Below are 11385 nucleotides of genomic sequence, written 5' to 3'. Positions count from 1 at the left end.
ACAACGCTTCAGTCTCGCGTAACAGAACGAGATTTGCCCGTTTTAACACGAGTTGGAAACCCCGTTCCACCCTCTTCCCTTCGCTGTCCAGAAGCAAGGTAAAGCGCTGTTTTCCTTCCTCGTTGAAATCATTTAAAATAACCTCAAACCTGCAGCTTTTACCATTCTAAACGTAGGTACGCAGACTATCAAGTGCGCATTGATAGAATGGCTGCGGCATGGTAAAAGATTACACGTCGTATTTGTTAGGTATTAGAGAGTATTTCTTGAACGTTAGGCGCACCGCAGGTCTGTTAGTAATGTCTGCCCCCATGCTACCTCGTTGAGGCCTGCTAGCTCGCGGCTAATGACATAATATTGCGAACACTTGAAGTTCATAAATACATGTTTAAAACCCGATAATAGCGCTGTCCGCTGTGGTCTCTTTGAATGGGCAGTTTTGAAAGATTCCATGGCTAATCTGGGCATTTTAACTGAGATGGGTCCGGTAGCGTAAGCGAGAGGTTAGCACGTCTGGAAGGCAATGCCGGGTGAAAGCATGTTGAACTGTCTGAAGCTCTGAACCGTCGTGCTTTCTGCTTGCACAAATGAACATGATTGTCGATCATTGACTAGAAGTGTGTGACCTAAACTTCAAGCTACACACACATAGTCAGGATTTATAACGGCACATTAATCAAAGTGTGTGCTGTGAAATCACACGAAGTATCGCGGTATTTGTGAAGTGCAGTAAGCCGATCTGTTGGATACTTGTAGCTGCATTTAGTTTGGAAGAGTCGCTTCACGTTTTATGACGGTTTGATTTTAATGCCGTGTTCATCATGATTGTCTGCTTTAGATGCCTGGTGTCACAGTGAAAGACGTCAACCAGCAGGAGTTTGTTCGTGCCCTAGCGGCCTTCCTGAAGAAGTGAGTGGTATTTTCCAGCACAAACTTTTAAAAAAATGTTTAAATGATTCATGAACTCCAAAGTGTGCAAATTCAAACGTGGATAAAATGGCTTTCTCTTTAGGTGATTTAGAAGTATCAGTTGTAATGATGCAACATCTCGCTACTTTAACAGTCCTTATATCACAGAGACTGATGTTTATTATGAGGGTTTGGAGTGGGCCCATGATTGTGACTCTTCTCATCCCTCTTCAGGTCAGGAAAGCTGAAGGTGCCTGACTGGGTGGACCTCGTCAAGCTGGGCAAGCACAAAGAGCTGGCTCCCAGTGATGAGAACTGGTACTACATTAGAGCTGGTGAGTCAACATCTTTGAGGCGATGCTCATTATTGCTGTTTTGAATTATAAGTCAACTTTATGGATAAAATGACAGCGTAGCCAGTGGGTCTCTATTGCTTATGTCCTTCATGATATTTACTCGTGACCACACGTTTGGTAGACTCTCATTCAGTGATGTAATGGATTACAAATCTCCTGGGTTGGCTTTTCTGATCAGCCTAAAAGACAAAGATGAACTGTACTGCGTGTATACGCCTCATCTAACATGAGTCAAAATGTATTTAAAAGCAATGATGATAAAAATGCATCTTTACTAGGCTTAGTCATGTATTCTTTACTACACACATTTCTAGAATTCAAATAATACAATCAGAGATAACCCAGAACTACCCTTTTATTTGGATGGTGCTTTAATAGACTGTAATGTAAAAAGCGACATCACTTCAATACCAGTCTTTGTTACCTCGTTGACGACATGAACTTAAGAAACACAGAAGTCTGTGGATAATAGGTTGGCTGTAAAAAAAAAAAAAATTAAGACAAAAATAAGTGTTTTCCTCTCATGATCTGTACACTGCACTTGAGTTTCTGATTAATGTTGCACTGAGCTCCCAGCAGATATCTGTGATGAAAGCAGACACCGTGGGATGAAACTGAGCTAGTTACCATATCCAAAGAAATGTCCAACACTTTATGACCCGTTTCTATTGAAAGTCTGAGAACTTTCCTAAAATGTATTAAAGACAGTCTTCTCCTATTTGTACAGCAGGTCTCCACTGTCGCGTGCATTAACGATTTAAACAGTCTACGCTTACTGAGACGGCACAGTAACATTTACACTATGTTGATACTATTTTTTATTAATCTTTGGATCAATTGTGGCCTGAACTGCGGGGGTTGATCCAAGCTGTGAAGTGTTTTCTCACGAGTGCAGATTCAGATCTGATGAACTCTGTTATTACCGTAATCGACTATTTCAAACTAAACTGTCTCTTGAATTAAAAACTAAACATTTCGGTTTTAACATAGAAATGAACTTTTCTTAAACAGTAGAAAATGTATAACTTGCATTTCCTGCTAACAGTTTCTGCAGTGTTTACAATAGACTTTTTGTTAGCAGTCTTCCCTAAAGATGTGTCGAAACCACAGACATTGTTTCCGGACATCACCAGACTGCCCTGAAAATAATACACAGACAAGATTACTTGAATTCCGGTTTGAATTGATTGCCCAGTTCTAATGTGGAGTAACATGGACTTGATTTATCTCTTTGAAAAGTTTAATTGCATCATAAATTGATAGGGAAAGATTAGATCATGTTATTTGCAGTGTGCATTAATTACTCATTATTAGAGCTGCAGCTATCAAATATTTTAGTAATCGAGTATTCTATCAAATATCCTGATTGATTGATCGAATAAATCATACTTTTGCTTATTAAGGTTTACCTCTACTCTACAGCTGCTGACGCTCACCATATTACTGACAGGGTCCCAAATAAACTTTTTGATTCACTGGTCAAGGTGGCAGGAAAATGAAAAATACAGGCCAAACTTGGTTTAATGGCTGAAATAACAATAGTGTTTTTGTGTAGCCTATACATCTGTTACAGTAAATTTAATTAAAGTATAATGTTCTGTGTAATCTATTAAAGATTAAATTATTTTATCAGTTCAGGAAATTGAGAAACTTTAAATATATATTTGCTTGCTTCCCCCCCACACACTGCATTGAAAGGCAGACTAAAAACTAAAATCCATCAGAGAATAAGGCAGCTGCAGCTACATTAAACATGTTTTATACTCGTAGCATAGTTTTGATGACACAAAAAAACTATACCAGGCCTCGAGGCAGCAAAAATTCCTCTATGAATTTTTGTAATTGAATTGATTATTCGAGGAATCGTTTCAGCTCTACTCATTATGTAAAAAAAAAAAAAAAAACACCATGGTCATCCATGGAGCCTACAGAGTAGCTGTGCTGCTAAGGATGACCCGTCTGTGCTAACATTGTGATTTGTCTGCTGATTGTTAGGATTTGGGAAAACTTGTAAGGATGACATTCTTCAAAGCAGAATGCAATCTCCCTGCAAAGCAGGCACACACACTTGTATGCATGTGGGGTCAGGACTGACACAGTCTGGCACATTTCTCTGTCCTTGTGCTCAAATATCTCTGGAGTGGAGGCAAATCATCGCAAAGTGGCTGAGCACACTTACTGTTCTCTAATCAATGTTTTTTAAATGAGCTTTATTCAAAGGTAAGCAGCAGGATTAAAACGAGTCTGCTTATAGAAAACTCTGTTCAGTCTTTTTATTAAACCTCATGCTGCGGTCCCTCCCTGAAGTACTGTAACCTTTTTACATCACCTCACGGATGTAAAACTATTTGTGGATGTATTTCAAAGATTGTGTGGAATCACTTGGCTTCATAAATGCTAGCACAAAGCCCTGCTGTGATTTCACATGGAGTGGATTTCTGTGTCTTTTACAATATTATAGTAATCTGGATGACTGTTTATAGTTAACTTGCTGAGATGGTTCAGTTCACCCAGATCTGTTGAACATATCCCTGGGACAGCTACACATGCAGGACACTTTAAAATATGTTCCCCATACAAAAGATTCACTGGCTACTGTTGACAGAATACGAGGGCCAGTTTTCCACTTCCTGACAATCTGAACTAGTGTGAAAAGCAGAAAAGAACAGGAGAGCGACATCTTGGATTAGTTAATGTCTTTTGGCCTCTGTTTTCAAAAATTGTGAAATTATAACTGCTAATGCCTTAAGGTGTCAATGAAGCCTTTATTCACTACTTTTGGCGTCTGTAAGTTCATCACTTTGGATCGCTGCTGTATATTTCGGAGTCATAATTAACTAAAGCCCAAAGCATTGAATGGGTGAAGTGAATCCAAAGAGCACTGAGTCTTTTCACTGCTGCTGTGTAATAACAACCATATGTCCTCTTTTCCTCCAGCATCCACAGTCCGCCATCTTTACCTCCGTGGAGGTGCTGGTGTTGGCTCCATGACCAAGATCTATGGAAGTCGCCAGAGGAACGGCGTGTGCCCCGCTCACTACAGTGTAGGATCCAAAAATGTGGCTCGTAAGGTTCTCCAGTCCCTTGAGCTGCTCAAGATGATCGAGAAAGATCCCAATGGGTGAGTGTCTTTCATCAGTTATCTGCTCGATCAGAAGGCAGAATTAAAACAAGGCAAAGTCAAGTGTGCACTGATGGAGGTTCTGTGTTCCAGATACAAGTATGGTCATCTACTTAAGACGAAGCAGATTGCCATTGCATTGTATGAAGTGTTTTTTGGCTAGCTTGGGCAATACTTCTGACGCACAGCTCAAAGTGTCTGATGCTGCCACGGTGTCTTCAAAATGTACATGCTTGAATGATGCTCAGTCTACAATACAAACCTAATGACACTGTAACAGAGGGCTAATTGATTCGCTCTGTTTTTATTCAGTGTGAGTAAGCCAGAAAATGAGCCTTCCATCTTAAACAGCGTTTTGTTTCAGCGTTAATGATGACAGTTGTGTTCACATAGGATATTGATATGTGGCTTCTCCTGACTGTAACAGTGTAGTCAATGTGGCATAAATAAGTACTTCTTAAAGACTTCCTCATAGTGTGTATTTATTGCTGATTTTGTTTCTATAGGTTGAGTATTCCTTTATTTCCCTGTCCTAATATATGTTCCTCTTTGTTTCAGTGGTCGTAGACTGACCTCTCAGGGAACCAGAGACCTGGATAGAATCGCTGGCCAGGTGAGACACAAGTTTCCTTTTTTTTTTTTCTTGAGCTGAGTATTTCAGTCCTGGTTTAAGTAGGTCTTATAAACAGCACAATGATGTCTGTAACTTATTCCCATGAAATCTTTTTGGGGAGAAAAAAAAGACTAATAAACCAGGTGGCAAAGCTTCAAGTGCCGTGTACTGATGAGTGTATCAGCTGATCCAGTTTGGATGGAAACCACCTGAACACCTTTTGGATTTGACCCTCGATGAGTCATATAGAAAAAGTACATCCCTACTTCATTCCTCCAGAGCACAGGGGACAGCGTGAAATCATTAGTTGGGGGTCACTGTCATAGGTTGTTACAGACTTTTTAAATGGTTCAGGAACTTCAGTGAGTGTAATTCATCAGAAATACAATGTCCTTCTTATAGAGCCAATAAACACCTAGCGTGTTTACACTCGCTCATCTCTGCCTATCCTACGAGTCCTTAATATAACCCAGAACATCTGCAATACAACAAAGAATCACTGCAGATGAATCCTACACTGACCTGCATCTTCACTCCTGTTCCCACTGGACCGAGCAAGAGCAGTTCCAATCAGTTTTAGCTTCATGGTACTTCTCTAAACTCTTCTGAAGTGTAAAAGGTATCTGATCTTTTCTGTGATTAAGGCCATGGTTTGTGTTGACATGACTCTTTTTTTCAGTATTTACACTCCTGTCCTCTTGAAGACTGTTGTCCTTAACCTAATCCTGTCGGCCCACGACTGAATCTCATGCATCTCCCGTACGCACAAGTCTCCTGCTGTCTCAGTGATTGGGGGGGGGGGGAAAGAGGCGTAAATTCCTTGGCTCTTAAAATAGATATTACACTGAGGAACTTATTAAGTATGCATGTATTTTACAGCTTTTTCTGACCTGCTAGAATTGAAATGTTCCAGTATTAGTCGGCTCCTGGAGGAAATGTCTGCCCGGCGGCGGCCGGTGTGAAGATGCTATGTTATTCATTGAACAGCGAGGAATCCCGTTTGTGATACTGTGGCATTTTATGTGAGGTTCAGGCGTTCTCGGCACGTTGCCTTAGGAGTGTGATCACAGAAATATCAACCCTCTGCTTTGATGCAACACCTTGTCTGTAGTGGGAGTACACGGCCCCACTGTCACTTCATAATGCAAGAGGTTTTTTTTTTTGCTGCACTTGTCCTTGGGCAAATTGCTTCTACCAGCCAGGTGTGTGTTGTGTTTCTTGTGTGACACACTGCAGGAACTGTTTGTTGCTTTCACTAAACAAATCGCAGTTGGGTCTTGTCAAAAATCAGGAGCAAAGCAGCAGCATTGTGATGATTCAAGGGTAAAGGGGATAAACATTAGGAGGGAATTTCATGCTTGGCAAGTCTGCCGTATGGCATCTGTTTTCTACCTGTTTACCCATGCTAATGAGCAGTATGCTAATGAGCAGACCTGCGCTCAGCCCCACCCACTGCACAGAAGTGGCAGGGAACCATTTTGGTGCGGCTCAGATCCTTGGTGATTTAGTTTCTGATTGCATTTGAAGAGAAATACTTTTACTCTTTGCTGGCAAGATTTCTGCCAAGTCCTGACAGCAGACCGACCGTTCATGCTGGGAAAGGAGCAGTTATTCTTCCAGGCCGTGGTCACTCCAAAGTCCCACACTCCTGTTGAAACTCTACTTTGGTGTAGATCCTCAAACCTTAATATTCAGCAGGAGGAAACGGTTTATTCTATCACTAGGGATTGTTTTAGATAATTTATGAACTGAAATGGCTCAATAAAACAATTAATCTTTTCCCCCTCCCAGCTGTTTTTAAAGCCAGAACAACTCATTGTCACTGAATGTGCCTCATGTTCTGCTTTTTCTCCCCACAGGTTGCAGCTGCAAACAAGAAAACTGTTCAATAAATCTTTTTTGGAGAAAGTCAAACACTGCGTCTTTTTGTTAATAACTAATACTCATTATTGATGAATACATGAGGTGTTACTGATTGTCTTTATATTAAAAAATCAATGACATGAATAGATTTGGACTCATTTTAGCACTCAGCAGCACTTCAGATTGAACTGCACTTACCAACAGGAATATTATTGGTCATTATGAACTGCAGTCCTCCTATGAAAGGATGACTGCTGCTTTCTGGCTTTAATGTCATTTAGTCCATTGTTTTCTAAACTGGTATCTCACCAGCAGACGCTCACTACAGGGTGGCGTTTGAAAAAGCTTCTCTTCAGTGGCCAGCTCTCTGCTGTCACATTAAAACAAATCTGCTTTTATTACTTTCTTTTCCCTTTGTCACTGTTCATGTATCAGATGGAGTTTGTACAGATTAATCCATGATACCATGACAACCAAGGGAAATTGCGCAGTTGATGAATGCAGATGATTATATTTCCATAACAGTCGTCGCTGTTTAATAGTTGGAGAACAATGATGTCATGGTTTAGGTGTTCATTCAGGGCTACAGTGCCACCTAGAGACTTAAACCAACCACAGTCATAAGCATCAGATGCATACTCAACTCTGATTACTTAAGCACCTTCAGTCCTAAACAAAAAAGAGATCCTATTTTCCAGTGTTGGGAATAATCAACTTTTTGGCCATTAAAGCTGAGACCACATTGAACAGGATCTGCACTGTTACTTCTGCTTTCTCTCACTTGTCTCAAAGTGTTTTACATAGAGATTAAGAGTCTATGACGTTTACCTGAAGCCAGCCTTTTCTGTTTATATGAGGGAGCATCAACCTTTTGGTTTGAGTTTGACCATGTTGATATACTTCGTTTCTGTCTCGGTGAAAAAAAACAAGTCTCCTGTTGCATATTGTCCAATCAGGAAAGGTACTTCACTGATTTAATTTGGCTTTGCTCATGAAATCCTGCAGAGGGTGCCAAAGCCTATAGAATATTTACCACGGCTACACGTGATTTGGGCTGATCACCTTCTTACCATACATTTTAAGCAAGTAAAATTGCTAATCTAAAACTATCAGCCTGATTTAAAATGAATGCAGTTGTATCTGATTAAAATAATATAAGGGCTGGCATTTCAGTCAAGTTTTGGTGATTTTTTTTTTTTTTTTTTTTTAAATACAAGGATTTTTTTCTGTATCCTCTTAGCAATGTCACCAGACCTCAAATTGAATTTTATAGTGACAGCTTCAGGAGCTTATTCACAAACACCTGTAGGCAGGGGGAAAACGGACTGCTAAACAGCTAATCTGTTTCCACTCTCATTTTCACTTGAGGCCGGTGGAGCTTCAGCTACTCCTCGAGGCAACGAAACTACAAGCAGAGTGCAGTGTTCATGTATATCTGTGTCCCCTTTGAGATAATACAGATCACTTTTATTCTGTTCACTCAATTCCTGTCCAGATTCAGGGAACAACATCCAGAAGGCATTGTTTAGTGACAGAGCTGATCTGTTGCACACGCAGCCTGCTGTGCTCCCTGTGTGTGTGTGTGTGTGTGTGTGTGTGTGTGTGTGTGTGTGTGTGTGTGTGTGTGTGTGTGTGTGTGTGTGTGTGTGTGTGTGTGTGTGTGTGTGTGTGTGTGTGTGTGTGTGTGTGTGTGTGTGTGTGTGTGTGTGAGAGAGAGAGAGAGAGAGAGAGAGAGAGAGAGAGAGAGAGAGAGGGGGCTTACTCCTGCTCCTGTGTTTGCCAGATATTGTTTTGTGTATATCCCTGGACAGTGAGCCTGTTATGTTTGCCAATCACTCATCCACTGTATCTGTGTGTGTACAGTGATGCCCCCCCCCTCCTCCCTCCAACTGAGCAGTCGCCTGTCCTTTTTCCCCATGTCACTCATCATAAACATCCGCCATCAATTATTCTCCACGTCTCAGGAAATATTCATCTGTTTCTTTGTAAACGCCGCCTCATTCGCTCTGTCTCATCTCTATCTCCCTCCGCGTCCGTCCTCTGTACGCCTTCTCCCTGTTTTGTTTTTTTCATTTTTTGTTTTTTTCATTTAAAGACCAGCTGTTCCTGCACACCTGAACCCGTCGTTTCTTCCTCCCCCGGCCCGTCCCTCTCCCCCTCCTCCTGTCTCCCTTCATGATCCCTCTTTCTTTTCTACCCTGTAATTTTGGAGAAAGAGAAGGATAAACATGTCCTTGAGTGCTACAGAGAAATGTGTGGAATCCACCAAAGGAAGTCTGCCATGTTTGTTTCTACATGTGTGTGCACGCTCATATATGTGTGCATATTTGGGTGTACCGCTTTTTTTTTTTTTTTTTTAAAGCAATTTCAGCTCCACTCAGTCAACTTGTTTGTGCAGCGATTTGTCATTGTGTGCGCTATAATTATCAGCAGGCTTCACTGTGGCAAATTACTCAGGGGAACAATTGCCTTTTTAACAAATGCATGCCCAAGTGGTTGGTCGTACCTTGTGTGTGTCTGTTTGTATGTGTGTATATATTTATATTTATTTATGTGTGTGTGGAGGTGGCTGCACCTACTCACTCCCAGTTCTCTGGCAGCTCAGCGTGATCACACTGAGAATGGATGCAGACCTGCCTCTCAGCTCCTCAGGGCTGGAAACAGCAGATAACTAAAAAATGTCTCAGCTGCACAAGTCTTTCTAAAATAGAACCACTATCAGGAGAGCAACTACAACACACACACACACACACACACACACACACACACACACGCACACACACACATTGTCAGCCCACAGCTTCGTGCCCCTTGGCATGTTTTCCTCAGAAGACATGACATACCTCAAGAACTTTCCCAGCATTCCCAGTCTGGCATTTTGGAGTTTAGCGAGATTTCTTAGAAAAGCTGAGACAGAGCCCGTAGTATATATGCTTCTGACTTAACCAAGATAACAATCGGCCCTTCCTGTCGCTGGACACAATTCCTCTCTCAAATACGTCATTACTTATCAGAAGCATGGTCCTTCGTTTCCTTTCACTTATTATAGACTTTCAAAACCTCAATCTCATTCACTTCCTGTTGTGCGTATTCAAAACACAGTTTAGGCATGAAGATCGGTCCTTGTGAATTTATCTTTCGCAACTCAGTTTTCTAAGTCTTATTGAGAAGCCAGCCGTTGCAGAGCAGATGAGATGCAGAGGCCTCGTATGTTGTGTTGATGCTACGCTGTGTCCGTCAGCCCTAATCTGCAGGACTGTGTTTATAGAAATTTACCAAAGGCCAAAAGGTCTGTGTTGTTTTAGCAGAGAGCTGAGCCGCTCTCCTCTGAATTACAAGTCTGTAAGGGGAGACAACTCCGTGGCTACAAGAAGCTTGTTTACACTGCTATCTGTCCCAGCAGGCAGTGTAAATGCTGATTGATGTGTGAGTTTGGTGTTTTCTTGTGCGTGTTGAAGAAAGAACAAGTTTGACCTCTCTGACATCGCAGATAGTACGATGGTCTTCTCTACATCTGTCTGCTGTGTTGCTGTTCTTCTGTGTGCCGTCAGCTCTAATCCCTCACACTGTGTTTGGCCGGAGAGCAGGTGGTGTAAACATGCAGCGTGCCGCTCAGCCTCACTGGCACCAAAGGGCACTGTAGCTCTGCCCCACAGCAGGTGTGTGGATACGAGTGTGTGTGTGTGTGTGTGTGTGTGTGTGTGTGGAGAGGAAATACTCACCATGTGTCAGTGACTTTTTGGTGACTGAGCTGTGTGTGTGTGTGTGTGTGTGTGTGTGTGTGTGTGTGTGTGTGTGTGTGTGTGTGTGTGTGTGTGTGTGTGTGTGTGTGTGTGTGTGTGTGTGTGTGTGTGTGTGTGTGTGTGTGTGTGTGTGTGTGTGTGTCTCCTTAGATCGTGAGGCTGGATCCCCTCCACCTGTCATGAAGGGTGGGGTGCAAAGGGAGGATGACAGGGCGCAGAACAGATGCTGTCTACAAAGCCAGACTCAGTGAATTGCACAGTGTGCCCTCTGTGTGTGTGTGTGTGTGTGTGTGTGTGTGTGTGTGTTAGCTGTATGAGTTCCATGTTGTGCCCGTGCACACTCAGATCACAGCTTTCAAGTCATTCATACTTTGATGCTGCGGCCCCGCGCTTTCTTCAGCGCAGAACAAAAGAGTGACAGAGGGAGACAGCTAGACACCAGTCTGACACTGAGTTAGTTGACACAGTGACAGAAAGAGATAGGAGGAAGTGTGTGTTTGTGGCTCTGTGCTTCATCATTTCCCTATCTCTTACACAGTGTCCCTTTATCCGTCTGTGCCTCTGCAGGAGGGAGTGAAAACCTCCAAAGAGACGCCGTTCAGAGGTGTCAAAAAAACTGACCAAGACACGTATGAAGGGAACTCACCAGGCCTGATTCGTCCACGGTGACAGCCCTGACAAGCCTCTGGGAATATTTCTCAGGTTTAATATATGCAGGAGAAGTTGGTTGAGATCCTCGCCTGCATGCTTCATTTGAAATGATTTGTTGAGCTTAGCTTA

General features: G+C 42.2%; 1 protein-coding gene across 1 annotated transcript; it reads left to right on the top strand.

Annotated features, from left to right (window-relative positions):
• rps19 (ribosomal protein S19) lies at positions 1 to 6913 on the top strand. Its single transcript, XM_079344924.1, has 6 exons — positions 1 to 98; positions 839 to 909; positions 1144 to 1244; positions 4203 to 4386; positions 4945 to 4999; positions 6859 to 6913. The coding sequence occupies exons 2-6, from the start codon at positions 839 to 841 to the stop codon at positions 6889 to 6891; spliced, it is 444 nt and encodes a 147-aa protein (XP_079201050.1). The 5' UTR covers positions 1 to 98; the 3' UTR covers positions 6892 to 6913.
• Positions 6914 to 11385: the final 4472 nt, after the last annotated feature.

Source organism: Symphodus melops (genome assembly GCF_947650265.1).
Source record: "Symphodus melops genome assembly, chromosome: 5".
Taxonomy (NCBI): Eukaryota; Metazoa; Chordata; class Actinopteri; order Labriformes; family Labridae; genus Symphodus; species Symphodus melops.
This window is presented reverse-complemented; position numbering and strand designations above follow the sequence as displayed.